Source organism: Tachyglossus aculeatus, unplaced genomic scaffold (assembly GCF_015852505.1).
Source record: "Tachyglossus aculeatus isolate mTacAcu1 unplaced genomic scaffold, mTacAcu1.pri SUPER_34, whole genome shotgun sequence".
NCBI lineage: Eukaryota > Metazoa > Chordata > Mammalia > Monotremata > Tachyglossidae > Tachyglossus > Tachyglossus aculeatus.
The window spans coordinates 3,355,323-3,370,106 of record NW_024044839.1 but is presented as its reverse complement, the minus strand read 5'-3'; the positions used below and the strand labels follow the sequence as shown (position 1 = coordinate 3,370,106).

The following is a 14,784-nucleotide window of genomic DNA, read 5'->3' as shown; positions in this document are numbered from 1 at the left end:
ATCCGGATCCCCCCCGCCGACCCATCGGTGCCCTCGGTCCAGCGCCTACTCTGCGCGGAGCGCTGGACTGAGCGCTCACGGGAGCGGGGCCCGCTCAGCCAAGGGCCGCCCGCCCACGTGCCCCGGCGAGCGGCGACGGGTACCGCGGCGGGCCATGGGTCCTGGGGCGCCCCGGAGACACCGGGGTAACCCCCTGCACGCCCCCCACTCCCCACAGGCAGCAGTGAGGACGGCGACCGAGAGTAGCCGCCGGGCCCCGGTCCGGATGGACGGAGCGGAGGACTCCGGGGACTGACTCGATTTTCTGAGGCAGATTTTACGGGTGGGATTGGCCCCGAGTTGCCTCCCGGCGAGTGTAAATAGACATGTGCGCGAGCGCGTTTCTGGGGCAGCCGGGCCCACGGGTGGTTGTTTCTCGGGGTCCCCCACCGCCCCCGATTCCGGGGCCGAGCCGACCGGCTCCCGTCGGAGGACGCCGGGCTCCCTTCCGAGCCCCCCTCGCCCAGGTTGCGGCCCCCCGCGCCGCAGGGCGGGCCCCGTTCTAGAGGCTGCGGTCCCTGAGGAAGAGGGGAGCGGGACCCCCATCCCGCTCCGCCCGGCGAACGGGGCACCGGACCTTTTGACGTTACCCCCCGCCGGCGCCGGGGGGAGATGAGGTGATCTTAAGTTATTGTTGCCAAAGAGACGTAAAGGTGAGAGGTCGCACGGGGAGGGGCGGGAGGGGGGGGTGAGGGTGGGGGGAAAGGGGACCCCCTGATTTTCTTGTCAGTGCTGGTTCTATTGTGAGCCTTAAGGCGAGCGGCCGGCTCCTGGGGAAAGGAACATTAAACGGAGGAAGGCCTTCTTTAGCCGATAGTTTCTTCTTCCTCCGGGCTGGGGCTGGGAGGGGATGTTGATCCGGGTGGGGGCTGTCGGTGTGTTATGTGTGTCCACGTCCACGGGTGAGCTGAGGAGGGTCTGCACCGGCGGACTTGGATGAGGGGAACGTCAAGGTCAGCGTGGGCACGGGTGTTGTGTAGCCAAGCGTGGCTGCAGAGGTGTACGTGAGTGTGCGCACAGAACGATGGGGGGAGGGCGGGGCACGAGTGTTTGTCCAGGTGTGGGTGAGGTGAACAGTTAGGTGTGTACCGGCGAGCACGGACAGTGGACAGGTAAGTGGCGTATGTCCAGGCTTCCCTGGGGGAAGGCCACCGCTTTGGGATTTTCCCATTCTTCCCAGTGGGCAAGCACGGAGCCCGCCCCACAGTGACCGTCCGGGCCGTCTTCGGCCCGATCCCGATGAAGGTGAGGTGGACGGCGGCGGGTGTGTCTGTCCCGTCACGGATGAGGCGGACTGCGGGTGTGTACCAGCGAGCGTGGGGCATGAACAGGTGAGCGTAGGAGACGTACGTCCGGGTTTTCCCAGGGGAGGACCCCGGCCCTGGGGTTTGCACGTTTTTCCCGGTTAGCCAGCATGGAGCCCGCTGGAAACCGGCTGCCCGGGCCATCAGCGGCCCCGCCCCGGATGAAGGTGAGGCAGACCACCGGGTTGTGTCTGTGGAGTTGTGGGTGAGGTGAACAGCAGGTGTCTGTGATGTGTACCACAGGTGTGTGCCAGTGAGCGTGGCGTGTGAACACGTTTAAGTGTAGGCTTCCCCGGGGGGGGAGGAGGAGCAGCCCCGCTCTGGGGCTTTCCCGGTTTTCCCCATCAGCAAGCACAGAACACGCTGGAGAGTGACCGTCCGGGCCGGCCCGATCCGGGTGAAGGTGAGCTGAGCGGTGGGGGTGTGTCTACACAGGTGTGGGTGACGTGTACCTCACGTGTGTCCCGGTGAGCATGGAGCGTGAATGGCTAAGTGTAGACGTACGTCCGGGCTTCTCCGGGAGAAGCCCCCTGCGCTGGGGTTTTCTCTTTTTTCCTGGTTAGCCAGCACGGAGCCCACCTGAAACCAATCGCCAGGGCCGGTGTCAGCCCCGATTTAGGTGAGGTGGATGTGTGTCTGTCCGGGTTTGAGTGAGTTGGACCGAGATTGGGTGAGGTGAACGACAGGGGTTGTCAAGGTGTGGCTAAGGTGGACTGCAGCTGTGTGCCAGCGAGCGTGAACAGGTGAGCCTAGGTGATGGATGTCTGGGCTTCCCCCTGGGGGAGGACCCCCCGCTCTGGGGTTTTCCCATTCTTCCCAGTCAGTGAGTACGGAGCCCACCGGAAAGTGGCCGTCCGGGCCGTTGTCGGCCTGATCCCCATGAAGGTGAGGTGGACTGTGGGGGTGTGTGTGTGTGTGTGTGTCTGTCCAGGTGTGGGTGAGGCAGACTGCAGCTGTGTACCGGCGAGCGTGGAGCAGGAACAGGTAAGCGTAAGTCCGGGCTTCTCCCGGGAGAGGACCCCTGCTCTGGGGTTTTCTCTTTTTTCCCGTTAGCCATCACGGAGCCCGCCGGAAACCAACCGCCCGGGCCGGCCCTGATCTAGGTGAAGGTGAGGTGGACTGCGGGGGGTGGGGGTGTCTGCTCAGGTGGGGGTGAGGGGAGCAGGGTCATCCTTAGGGCCCTAGGTCCTGGATGCTACTTGCAAGGAGGGAGTCTCTATTTCCTCCCTGGCACGGTCTCCCCGTCCCCACCCACAGCAGAGAAAGAGTGTGTGCACGTGTGCGTGATTGTATGGGCGGGTGACGGGCCGGCCGACCGCGGAGGAGGAAGCGAGCAGCAGACACACGGTGCTCTGCGGGCCCTTTAATTGCTCACCAGTTCCCTGTCCTGGCTCGGGTCATGCAGGCGCCTGAGGCCCCATCCCCGGAGCAGTGGGCAGCAGCCGGGCTCCCCTCGGCTGCGACAGAACTAAATTTTGGGCCTGGAACCGGTCCCATGGCGCGGCAGGGTGACCCTCCCACCCTCACTGCTCCTCTGATCGCCCCTGGCACCGAGGGGCTGGAGGAGCACCCCCTGCCCTCCTCCTGTCTGGGGCACCCCCTCCACCCCGGTACCAGGGCTCAGTGGGGCTAATACTGTGGACCACCGAGCAGGAACGGGGCCCTGGAGGACTGGGGGGGAGGATGCTGGGCTAGCAGCAAGCTGACCGGGTAGCCCTGGAGAGGGGGTGTCCACATCACAGGCTGGCCTGCCCCTCCGGGCAGGGGGTGGGGATGGGGGGCCCGAGGCGAGGGTACGGACCCGGGCCGGCCATCAGCTGAGCAGGGGCGCGGACCGGTCCTTGGTCACCGTCGGCCTCAGCTGGACGTTAGCGAAGGGGTTTCTGCAGAGAGAGAGAGAGAAGCGGGGGTGGGAAAAGGGGTCAGAGACCTCAGCAGCCAATAGCCCCGGCGATGCCCTCCGACCCCCAACGCGCCAGACCCACGTCCGGTGCGGACACACAAGTGTGCCTCTACGCACGCACAAAAGCACACGCACGTGCACACAGAGACGCAGCGGGCGTACGCAGCCGGCCAGGGGAGGCCTGTGGGGGCCGGGCACAGACACGGCGATGAAACACGTAACCATGGCAACCGTCACCCCACCGCCCACCCGAGGCACGTGAGAAGCCGAGCGAGCCAGAAACATGACAGACCAAGACGAGGACAGACGGAGTCGGGGGAGCCTGCCCCCTCCCCTCCCCCGGGTGCCCCACGGAGGGTGGCACCAGGCCCAGGTGCCCCCGTGGGGGCGGTTACCTCCGGCATTACCTGTAACAGATGCCGCGGGTCCACGCCCGCTCCTGCCCGAGGCCGGCCCAGGCCGCTAGTCAGCCAAGGCAGACATCACGTGCCCCGAGGGAAGGGGAAGGGACGTGCCTGGGCTTGGCGCCGCCCGCTCAACCCTCTGCCCGCCGGGCACCATCACCACCTCCTAGAAAGCCCGGCCGGCCTCGGAGTTGAACCAGGCCACAGAGAACCCACGAGACGGGTTCACGGGCAGGACACCCTGGGCCCGCTCGGGGAACAAGACAGGGCCACCCGAGAGAGTCCTAGCTCCGGACTCCTGGGTCCCCTGCTGAGAAGCAGCTCGGCCCAGCGGAAAGAGCTTGGGCTCGAGACCTGGGTTGCTCACCCCTGCAGCAGGTCACTTACCTCCGCCAGGCCTCAGTTTCCTCACCTGGCAAGGGGGCACACGCTCCCCATTCTCCCTGCCCCTTCGACCCCGTGGGTAGGCCGGGAAGCGTGGCCGACCCGGACTGACCCCACCCATCACCTGCAGCCCGGGACCCCCGAGGATGCGGGAGGGGTGGACCGTGCTGAGAGGCCCTCCACCCAAGCTGGGAGCGGGCCCCCCCAAGGAGCCAAAACCCAAAAGAAGAGAGAGAGTGTCGCTCCAAAGAAAGAGCCCAAATCACCAGCCCACGGCCTACCCGTCACCAGTGGCGGGCGCGTCGGAGACAGAGCGAGAGAGACGGAGGGCCGATCCCAACGGCCCGGCCCCGGGGACGGAGAAGCGAAAAAGGTTTCCAGACCGTAGGAAGGCACGGGGCGGCGGGGGGAGAGAAAGTCCGTTTTTTTTTCCAGACCCCGAAGGAGGGATTCTCCTTTGCACCAGTGAGTTTGAGAAGGAAAGCAGTGGAGTGTAGGTGGGGAAGGGGGAGAACCACAGCCAGGTGAACGAGGCCCCGGCTCCGGACCGACGCTGGCGGCATCCCTTCTCCGGCCGTCCCCGCGTCTGTCTGGAGCCGGGGGGAGCGGGTGGGGAGCAAGGGGGAGGAGCGGACAGGAGCCGGAGGCACCCGGGAGCCAGACAACTTACTAACTAGTCGGGAGGGTAACTCAGAACCTGGCCACTTCAACATCCGCACTGCAACGAGAACAAAACGTAGTTGGTACGCGAGAGGAGAGCGGAGGGGGTAGTGCCCACACTGGCGGGACGGGGAGAAGGGGAGGGTGGGATGGAAGCCGAGGCTTCTCCCCAAGGCGGGACCAAGGGCCACGCGTCCCCTCCCCGCCTCGGAGGGCCGAAGCGACAGCTTGTCCTGGGAGAACGGATTTCGGAAAAAGAAAAAAAAGCAGCGTGGGCCGGGAAACGTGTCACATTATCCGCAAGGCTGGATCATCCGCCCTGGATGTTCGGTGGCTGCTCAGAAACCTGCCCCGGAACTGCAACTGTGCAGTGGGGTAGGGGAAGGGGGGCAGAAGTGGAGGAGGAGAAAGGGAGGAAGAAGAGGAAGAAGAGGGGAAAATACAAATCGGAACAAATAGGCCACCGGGCCCAAGCCAGTTTCCCCGCTCCGGCCGCTGACACAGGCACGAAAACTGACCGAGGTAAAAGAACCGCCCCCCCACAAAACCCGAACAAAAGCAAAAAATCTAACCATCACCAAAACCTGACTCAATGCAATAAATAAAACTTTTATTCAAACAATTAACTCCAGTACAAGGGCACACTTTTCTTCTGCTCACCAAAGGAGAAAGAAAAAATTCGAAAGAAAAAAACCAAAGACAGTTTCTAAGCTTTCCAACGCTCTGCAAGGGGGGCGCGGGGGGTGGGGAGGGGGGGTGTTTGTGTACATATGGGGTCGAGACCACCATCCCGGCTTCGACAGAAAATGAGGAAAGCGCTTTTCTTTCCCCCCCCCCACTCTCGGTCTCTAGATTTCCGGCCACGCCAGGGTCAGGAGGGAGGAAGGTTTCTGAAATCACACGGAGGGGACGAAAAGCAGCCCGGGGCGGGGGGAGGAGGGTCTCTTCCCCGAACGCAGTGGACGGAAGCAGCACGGGCCGTCCAGTTCCACTGGGGCTGTTTCTAAAGTGATGGAGACCCCCCCGGCCAGAGGCGCGCGACGTTTAGTAAATAGTCCACCACCCGTCGGCGGGGAAAGGGCGGGCGTTCAGCCTCGCCCGACTCAGGCCCCGCCGCGTCCCTTCCTCTCACGGGCAGCCTGGTTGAGGCGACGGCTACTTACTTACCTGCGGGGCCGGTTTAAAAAGGCAGGGTGGTGGGTTGGGTTGGGGGGGGGAAATCAAGGCCTTAAGGGTGGACTCTCGTCCGTCCCACGAGGGCGTCCCCCCCAGCCCCCCGGGGGCGTGCTCAAGTGAGGTAAAACAGATACCCTGCTACAAAACGGTGTGTTTATGTACAGCCTGCGTGCGGGGGCTCGTGCGGGCGCGTGAGGGGGTGGTCATACGGCCTATGTACATTAGAAAACGGCGGCGGCGAGAAATCCCTTCCCCCGCTGCCGATACGCCCAGCTAGACGTCCCCGCGGACCCACCGGCCGCCAAGCCCGCCCTCTCAGATGGTAACGGTCCGTCCACGGCGGCTCGGGGTCGGGGGGGAGGAGGGTGGGCGGCACGCGGGGACGGGGCGCGGGGGGCTCCCCCGAATTGGGGTGAGGGGGCCGGTCCAGAAAGTTCCTTTCTCTTCCAACTCCACGCGCGGCCCGTGCGGGGGCTGGGGGAGGCAACGACGGACCCCGGAGTCACCCGGGCAGAAGACGGGCCCACGGGTCGGGGGAGAAGAGGCGGCGCGGCGGGGGCCCACCCGGAGGCCCCGAAAATCCCCCGCGCCGACAGTCCGAGAGGAGGAGCCCGTCGCAGGGCTCCCGGGCCCGGGCGGAGCCGTCAGGAGGAAGAGAGGAGGAGGAGGAGGAGGAGGAGGAAGAGGAGGAGGAGGAAGAAGAGGAGGCCCGCGGTCGGAGGCGGCCAGAGAAGCCGAGGGGGAGAGAGGAGCGGCGGAGAGGTCCTCGGAGAGGCGGCGGAGGGTGGCTCTGGGGTCTTCACACCGTGGACACCAGGGTGCCGCTGAGGGGCAGAGAAGCAGAGGGGGGCGGCTGCCAGGCGCGCGGAAGGACGGGCGGGCGGACGGACGGACCGAGGTGGGGGTCCCGGGACCGAGGCCCGGGCGGGACCCCGGGCCGGCCGGCCCTGCTCCCCTGGGCTTTGCAAAACGTGTGCGTCGGGCGGCGGCGGCGGCGGGGCACCGGCCCCCTGAGCCCCAAACCCGGCTCGGCCCGCCACCCTGGTGTGCGTGGGCGTCCTGAGTGGGAGGGAGCGAGCCAGCCAGCGAGCGTGAGTGAGTGAGCGTGAGTGGGGGTGGGGGGCGCAAGAAGATCCAGAAAAGCCTCTTACCTGCTTACGGACCGCGACCCATAGTCATCCAGGCCCTGGCAGAGAGGGGAGAAAACAGAGGCCGTGGTCAGTGGCAGCCAGCAGATAATAGTAATGATAATAATAATGACGGTATTCGTTAAGCGCTTATTATGTGCCAAGCGCTGTTCTAAGCGCTCGGGGGGGGATGCAAGGTGATCAGGTTGTCCCATGGGGGGCTCCCAGGCTTCATCCCCATTTTACAGATGAGGGCACTGAGGCCCAGAGAAGTGAAGCGATTTGCCCAAAGTCACCCAGCTGACAAGTGGCGGGGCCGGGATTAGAACCCATGACCTCTGGCTCCCAAGCCCGGGCTCTTTCCGCCGAGCCACGCCGCTTCTATAGTAGGGATGGTTCTTGTTAAGTGCTTACTAAGTGCCAAGCACTGTTCTAAGCGCCGGGGGAGATACAGGGTCACCAGGCTGTCCCACATGGGGCTCCCAGGCTTCATCCCCATTTTGCAGTTGAGGGAACTGAGGCCCAGGGAAGTGAAATGACTTGCCCAAGGTCACCCAGCAGACTAGCGGCGGAGCCGGGATTAGAAGCCACGACCTCTGACTCCCAAGCCTGGGCTCCTGCCACTCGGCCACACTGCTCCTCCTCCACCCCCAGGAGACGGGGCCGCCCGGCCCGTCTGTCCACAGGGACAGGGGGAGGATGTGGGTTCTAATCCCGGCTCCACCACCTGTCTGCTGTGGAACCTTGGGCAAGTCACTTGACTCCTCTGGGCCTCAGTTCCCTCATCTGGAAAGTGGGGACTAAGACTGTGAGCCCCACGTGGGACAGCCTGATCACCTTGTATCCGCTCCAGTGCCTGGCACGTACTAAATGCTTAACAAATACCCTTACTATTACTACTATTTATAACGATAACGATATTGATAATGGGTCAGAGCGGTGGGAAAGCAAGGAAGCACTAGGAGCTCTTGGGAGGAAGAGACGGGGGTCAGGCAGAGTTGGGGGGGCGCAGAGACACCAGTTTGGACCCGAGAGGTGGGAGATGGGGGGTGGATGGATGGGGAAGAAGCGGGGAGGAGGGGTGGGGGAAAAAGAGTTGGGGAGATGATGATGATGATGGTATTTGTTAAGCGCTTACTATGTGCAAAGCACTGTTCTAAGCGCTGGGGAGGTTACAGGGTGATCAGGTTGTCCCACGGGGAGCTCACAGTTTTAATCCCCATTTTACGGATGAGGTAACTGAGGCACAGAGAACTTAAGTGACTTGCCCAAAGTCACACAGCTGACAGTTGGCAGAGCCGGGATTTGAACCCATGACCTCTGACTCCAAAGCCCGGGCTCTTTCCACTGAGCCACGGGGGAAGGACCGGGGAGAGGGAGGGCAGTCTCCTGGCCCGCGAGGCTAACCCAGCCCAATGTACTGAACGCCCCCTGGCCCCTTTACCTCCTCCCGCCACGAGCAGCCCACCCAGCGCTTCGTACAGTGCCAGGCACATAGTGAGCGCTTAACGGACCCCCCCGCGGTGAGGCTGAGGAGGGCGGGGCCGGTGGTCACCTGGGAGAAGCCGGGCCCGGCCACGCTGTACGGTCTCTGCTTGAAGGCGCTGGCGGGCTGGGAGGGGAAGGGCCGGGAGGAAGCGCCATAGTCCGGGGGCGGGAGGGCCGCCTCCTCCTTGTCCAGCAGGTTCCCCGTGCTGCTGCTCTTCCCCTGCTGCAGGCTGCAGCCGCAACACACACAACACAACACAACACCCGCCGTCACTGAGCGAGCCGGCCCGGACTTCGGGGGGAAGGGGGGGCTTGGTCCCAGGAGGGGCTCGGAAAGCCGGGTAACCGGCCACCTCACCCAGTCCTCTCCGGGCTCTGCCACTTGTCCGCCACCCCCCCGGCCCCGGATCCCCGGGTGTCGGGTCCCCCGGGCCGCCAGCTCACCTCATGTGTAGCCTGTCGCTGACGTCGCTGTCCAGGACTCGCGTGTAGGAGAAGGGAAACCAGCCTCTCCTGGAAGACGGGAAACGGGCACGTCAGGCGGGGAGGGTGGGGTCGGCCGGGGTGGGAAGGACAGGGATGCCGTCGGCCCCCTGCTTCCGGAAGTTCCCGGGAATCCCCTCGCCCGCGTCTTCCCTCCGGCCTGGCACTCAGTCCCCAACCACATTGGACAGGCTGCCGCTCTCTCCTCCTTCCAAGCTTTATTAAAATCCCATCTCCTCCGAGGGGCCTTCCCGACTAACCCCTCACTTCCCATCCTCCCTCGCACGTGGATCGGTCCCCTTTAAGTACCCGACAGTCCCGGGAAGCACTCAGTAAATACGACTGACTGAGAGAGAAGTCCCTTTCTAGACTGTGAGCCTGCTGTTGGGTAGGGACCGTCTCTATATGTTGCCAACTTGGACTTCCCAAGCGCTTAGTACAGTGCTCTGCACACAGCAAGTGCTCAATAAACACGATTGAATGAATGACTGCCCGGTTGATCCTTCCCCCTCCGGCCCAGCAACATGCTGTGTGACGTAAGGCGGGCCACTAGCCCTCTCTGGGCTCCCCTGTTCCCGGGGTCGGGGGGACGGGCAGGCCACTCACATCTTGGTCTTCTCGCTCTCGCCGTAGTGCCAGCCGTCGCGGGCCTCGGGCACCAGCAGGGTGATGAGGTCGCCCTCCTTGAAGCTGAGCAGGGTGCCGTTGTCCCCCGCGGCGTGAGAGAAGATGGCCTGCACCCGCGTCCGCCCGTTGCGCTCCAGGCCGGCGGCCATAGAGCTGGACCGCGGCAGGGTCTTGTTCTCAGCTGGGGCGGGGAGGGGGACAGAGATGGGAGGGAGAGAGAGACGGGGGCGGGGGGGGGGAGAGAGAGAAAGAGAGAGACGGGGGAGAGAGAGAGAAAGAGAGAGACGGGGCGGGGGAGAGATGGGGGAAAAAGGGAAGAGAGAGAGAAGGAGCAGGGGGAGAAAGAGATGGGTCAGAGGGGAAGAGAGAGACAGGCAGGAGGTGAGAGAGGGATGGGAGAGATGCGGGGCAGAAGGGAAGAAAGAGAGAAGGGGTGGGGGGAGAAAGAGATGGGGAAGAGGGGGAGACAGACGGGGCAGTGTTGGAGACAGAGAGGGTGAATGGGGAGAGACGGGCAGAGACGCAGGAGCAGATGGGGAGAGATATGGGCAGAGCGGGGAAGAGAGAGATGAGACAGAAACAGGGAGAGAGACGGGTAGGGGGGAGACAGAGACAGAGTGGGGGAGAGAGAGGCAGACGAGGAGGGTTAAAGGGAGAGATGGTGTGAGATGGGAGGAGATCAGCCCTCAGGGGTCACCCGACGGGCCGGAGAATCCCCTCCCGCCCCCCCCAGACCCACCCCAGGCAGCCCCCAGAGAGACGCTGGTGGGAGTTTTGAAGACCAAAGGCCTCCGGGGTCAGGTATGCACCCTCATTTGATCTGTTATCCGGGCTCCCTGGGTGGGCCTGGTTCCCAGGGGAGGTGCCCGGGGGAACACCTGTGTGGATAATCCACACCGTGGATAATACAGAGCTTTTATATATATATATATATATATATATATATATACACTCACACATCATTTGTAAAGCGCTTACTCTGTGTCAAACACCGTTCTAAGCAATGGGGTAGACCCAAATTAATCAGGTCGGACACAGTCCCCGCCCCACATGGGGCTCACAGTCTAAGTAGGACAGAGAACAGGGATTGAACCCCCCCTTTTCCAGGTGAGGGAACTGAGGGCCGCAGAAGTAAAGGGACCGGCCCGGGGTCACCCAGTGGGTGAGTGGTGGAGCCGGGATGATAATAATAATAATAATGATGATGATGATAATTGCGAAGCGCTTACTCTGTGCCAAGCTCTGCTGTAAGCTCTAGGGTAGATCGATCACTCAATCGTATTTATTGAGCGCTTACTGTGTGCACAGCACTGTACTAAGCGCTTGGGAAGTCCAAGTTGGCAACATATAGAGACCTGTATATATGTATATATGGTTGTACATATTTATTACTCTATTTATTTATTTATTTATTTTACTTGTACATATCTATCCTATTTCTTATATTTTGTTAGTATGTTTGGTTTTGTTCTCTGTCTCCCCCTTTTAGACTGTGAGCCCACTGTTGGGTAGGGACTGTCTCTACATGTTGCCAATTTGTACTTCCCAAGCGCTTAGTACAGTGCTCTGCACATAGTAAGCGCTCAATAAATACGATTGATGATGATGACGATGATATAGAGACGGTCCCTACCCAACAGTGGGCTCACAGTCTAGAAGGGGGAGACAGACAACAAAACCAAACATACTAACAAAATAAAATAAATAGGATAGATATGTACAAGTAAAATAAATAGAGTAATATGTACAACCATATATACATATATACAGGTCTCTATATGTTGCCAACTTGGACTTCCCAAGCGCTTAGTACAGTGCTCTGCACACAGTAAGCGCTCAATAAATACGCTTGAGTGATTGATCTACCCCAGAGCTTACAGCAGTGCTTGGCACAGAGTAAGCGATTCACAATTATCATCATAATTTATTTATAAAATAAATAGAATAGATACGTACAAGTAAAATAGAGTAATAAATATGTACAAACATATATACACATATACAGGTGCTGTGGGGAAGGGAAGGAGGTAAGGCGGGCGGGGGTAGTTGTAAGGTAATCGGGCTGTCCCACGTGGGGATCACAGTCTTCACCCCCATTTAATAGATGAGGGCACTGAGAAGTGACTTGCCCAAAGTCACCCAGCTGATAAGTGGCAGAGCCCGCTGTGGGGTAGGGACCGTCTCTATAAGTTGCCAACTTGTACTTCCCAAGCGCTTAGTCCAGTGCTCTGCACACAGCAAGCGCTCAATCCATACGGCCGAATGAATTAGAACCCACGACCTCGGGCTCCCTCCACGGAGCCACGCCGCTTCTGCTCTGGCTCCTTCTTCCGCCAGGCCGTCGCGCGGCCTCCCCCGCGGCCCGACCCCGGAGACTTACTGGCGGCGTAGCTGTTTTTGGGGGTGACGCTCTTGCGGACGGGCAGGGTGTTGGAGTAGGAGTCGCTCAGCTTGCCCTGCGTCTGGGGCGGGGACAGCGACTTGGGCTGGGCGGGCTGGCGGTCGGACCAGTGGTTGTAGTCGGTGGCGTCGGGGCCGGCCGTGCCGTTCATGGCGGGCGGGTGCTCCTGGGCGGACATGCGCTGCGGGGAGGGGGGAGGCGGAGGACGCGGCCGGTGACTCGGGGGGAGGTCCTCGCCCGCCGCCCTCGCCCGCCTACCCCGGGGGGATCGGGGGGATGCCCTCCGGACTTACGCCGACGAAGGGGGCCAGCTCGGGGGGCACTGGCAGCGGCTTGGCCCCGGGGATGGGGTCCGAGATGAGCAGGTTGGACTTGGAGGCGGACAGGGAGCCGGGCAGGATGGCCCCGTTGCTGCTGGCGGCCGCCAGCTGCTGCATCAGCTGGCCGGCCCGGTCGGGGATCTTGTTGGGCTCCGCGCAGGCCTGCTGCCACAGGGGCAGCTTCTGGGTCAGCAGGTCCTTCCCCTGCGGGACGGGACAAGCGGGAAGAGCCGGGGTTGGGGGGGTCAGCGGCCCGGCCGGAGAACCGTCCCCCACTTCAAAAGAACAATAACGATAGCATTTATTAAGCGGGAGAGTTGCCACCTGGCTCCGCTTTTCTCTGGGCCCAATCTCTTATAATAAGAGACTGGGAGCCCACTGTTGGGTAGGGACTGTCTCCATATGTTGCCAATTTGGACTTCCCAAGCGCTTAGTACAGTACTCTGCACATAGTAAGTGCTCAATAAATACGATTGATGATGATGATTAAGCACTTCCTACGGAGAGTTGCCATCTGGCTCTGCTTTCCTCTGGGCCCAATCTCTTATAATAAGAGACTGTGAGCCCACTGTTGGGTAGGGACCGTCTCTAGATGTTGCCAATTTGGACTTCCCAAGCGCTTAGTACAGTGCTCTGCACATAGTAAGCGCTCAATAAATACGATTGATGATGATGATGATGACTAAGCGCTTCCTATGGAGAGTTGCCATCTGGCTCTGCTTTCCTCTGGGCCCAATCTCTTATAATAAGAGACTGGGAGCCCACTGTTGGGTAGGGACTGTCTCTAGATGTTGCCAATTTGGACTTCCCAAGCGCTTAGTACAGTGCTCTGCACATAGTAAGCGCTCAATAAATACGATTGATGATGATGATGATGATGATGATTAAGCGCTTCCTATGGAGAGTTGCCATCTGGCTCTGCTTTCCTCTGGGCCCAATCTCTTATAATAAGAGACTGGGAGCCCACTGTTGGGTAGGGACTGTCTCTAGATGTTGCCAATTTGGACTTCCCAAGCGCTTAGTACAGTGCTCTGCACATAGTAAGCGCTCAATAAATACGATTGATGATGATGATTAAGCGCTTCCTATGGAAAGTTGCCATCTGGCTCTGCTTTCCTCTGGGCCCAATCTCTTATAATAAGAGACTGGGAGCCCACTGTTGGGTAGGGACTGTCTCTAGATGTTGCCAAATTTGGACTTCCCAAGCGCTTAGTACAGTGCTCTGCACATAGTAAGCGCTCAATAAATACGATTGATGATGATGATGATGATGACAAAGCGCTTCCTATGGAGAGTTGCCATCTGGCTCTGCTTTCCTCTGGGCCCAATCTCTTATAACAAGAGACTGGGAGCCCACTGTTGGGTAGGGACTGTCTCTAGATGTTGCCAATTTGGACTTCCCAAGCGTTTAGTACAGTGCTCTGCACATAGTAAGCGCTCAATAAATACGATTGATGATGATGATGATGATTAAGCGCTTCCTATGGAGAGTTGCCATCTGGCTCCGCTTTCCTCTGGGCCCAATCTCCTATAATAAGAGACTGGGAGCCCACTGTTGGGTAGGGACTGTCTCTAGATGTTGCCAATTTGGACTTCCCAAGCGCTTAGTACAGTGCTCTGCACATAGTAAGCGCTCAATAAATACGATTGATGATGATGATGATGATGATTAAGCGCTTCCTATGGAGAGTTGCCATCTGGCTCTGCTTTCCTCTGGGCCCAATCTCTTATAATAAGAGACTGGGAGCCCACTGTTGGGTAGGGACCGTCTCTAGATATTGCCAACTTGGACTTCCCAAGCGCTTAGTACAGCGCTCTGCACACAGTAAGCGCTCAATAAATACGATTGATGATGACAATAATAATAATAATGATGATGATGGCATTTGTTAAGCACTTACTATGTGCCAAGCACTGTTCTAAGCACCAGGGAGGTTACAAGGTGATCAGGTTGTCCCACATGGGGCTCACTGTTTTAATCCTCATTTTACAGGTGTTGCCGACTTGGACTTCCCAAGCGCTTAGTACAGTGCTCTGCACACAGTAAGCGCTCAATAAATACGACTGATAATGATAATAATAATAATAATGATGATGGCATTTGTTAAGCACTTACTATGTGCCAAGCACTGTTCTAAGCGCCAGGGAGGTTACAAGGTGATCAGGTTGTCCCACATGGGGCTCACGGTCTTAATCCTCATTTTACAGGTGTTGCCGACTTGTACTTCCCAAGCGCTTAGTACAGTGCTCTGCACACGGTAAGCGCTCAATAAATACGATTGATGACGATAATAATAATAATAATAATAATAATAATGATGATGGCATTTGTTAAGCGCTTACTATGTGCCAAGCACTGTTCTAAGCACCGGGGAGGTTACAAGGTGATCAGGTTGTCCCACATGGGGCTCACAGTCTTAATCCTCATTTTACAGGTGTTGCCGACTTGGACTTCCCAAGCGCTTAGT

General features: G+C 59.8%; 2 protein-coding genes across 4 annotated transcripts in view; one reads left to right on the top strand and one right to left on the bottom strand.

The window, feature by feature from the left end:
* The window catches only part of AATK (apoptosis associated tyrosine kinase), a 30,685-nt gene extending 29,976 nt beyond the window's left edge, over window positions 1-709 (top strand). Inside the window, 1 exon segment of the mRNA XM_038742121.1 lies at window positions 218-709. Within this exon segment, the coding sequence (XP_038598049.1) occupies window positions 218-246 (29 nt within the window). The 3' untranslated portion in view covers window positions 247-709.
* Window positions 710-2,690: 1,981 nt separating this feature from the next.
* The window catches only part of BAIAP2 (BAR/IMD domain containing adaptor protein 2), an 89,583-nt gene continuing 77,489 nt past the window's right edge, over window positions 2,691-14,784 (bottom strand). The window contains exons 8-15 of one of the 3 annotated variants that reach the window (XM_038741992.1): window positions 12,290-12,520; window positions 11,976-12,177; window positions 9,575-9,776; window positions 8,930-8,998; window positions 8,553-8,715; window positions 7,022-7,056; window positions 4,705-4,752; window positions 3,146-3,226 (exon numbers count right to left, since the gene is read on the bottom strand). In XM_038741992.1, coding sequence (XP_038597920.1) covers window positions 4,725-4,752; window positions 7,022-7,056; window positions 8,553-8,715; window positions 8,930-8,998; window positions 9,575-9,776; window positions 11,976-12,177; window positions 12,290-12,520 — 930 coding nt within the window. In that variant the 3' untranslated portion in view covers window positions 3,146-3,226; window positions 4,705-4,724. Of the gene's footprint in view, window positions 3,227-4,704; window positions 4,753-5,283; window positions 6,695-7,021; window positions 7,057-8,552; window positions 8,716-8,929; window positions 8,999-9,574; window positions 9,777-11,975; window positions 12,178-12,289; window positions 12,521-14,784 lie in introns of those variants that run through there. The other 2 variants (XM_038741991.1, XM_038741993.1) reach the window with 2 other exon arrangements.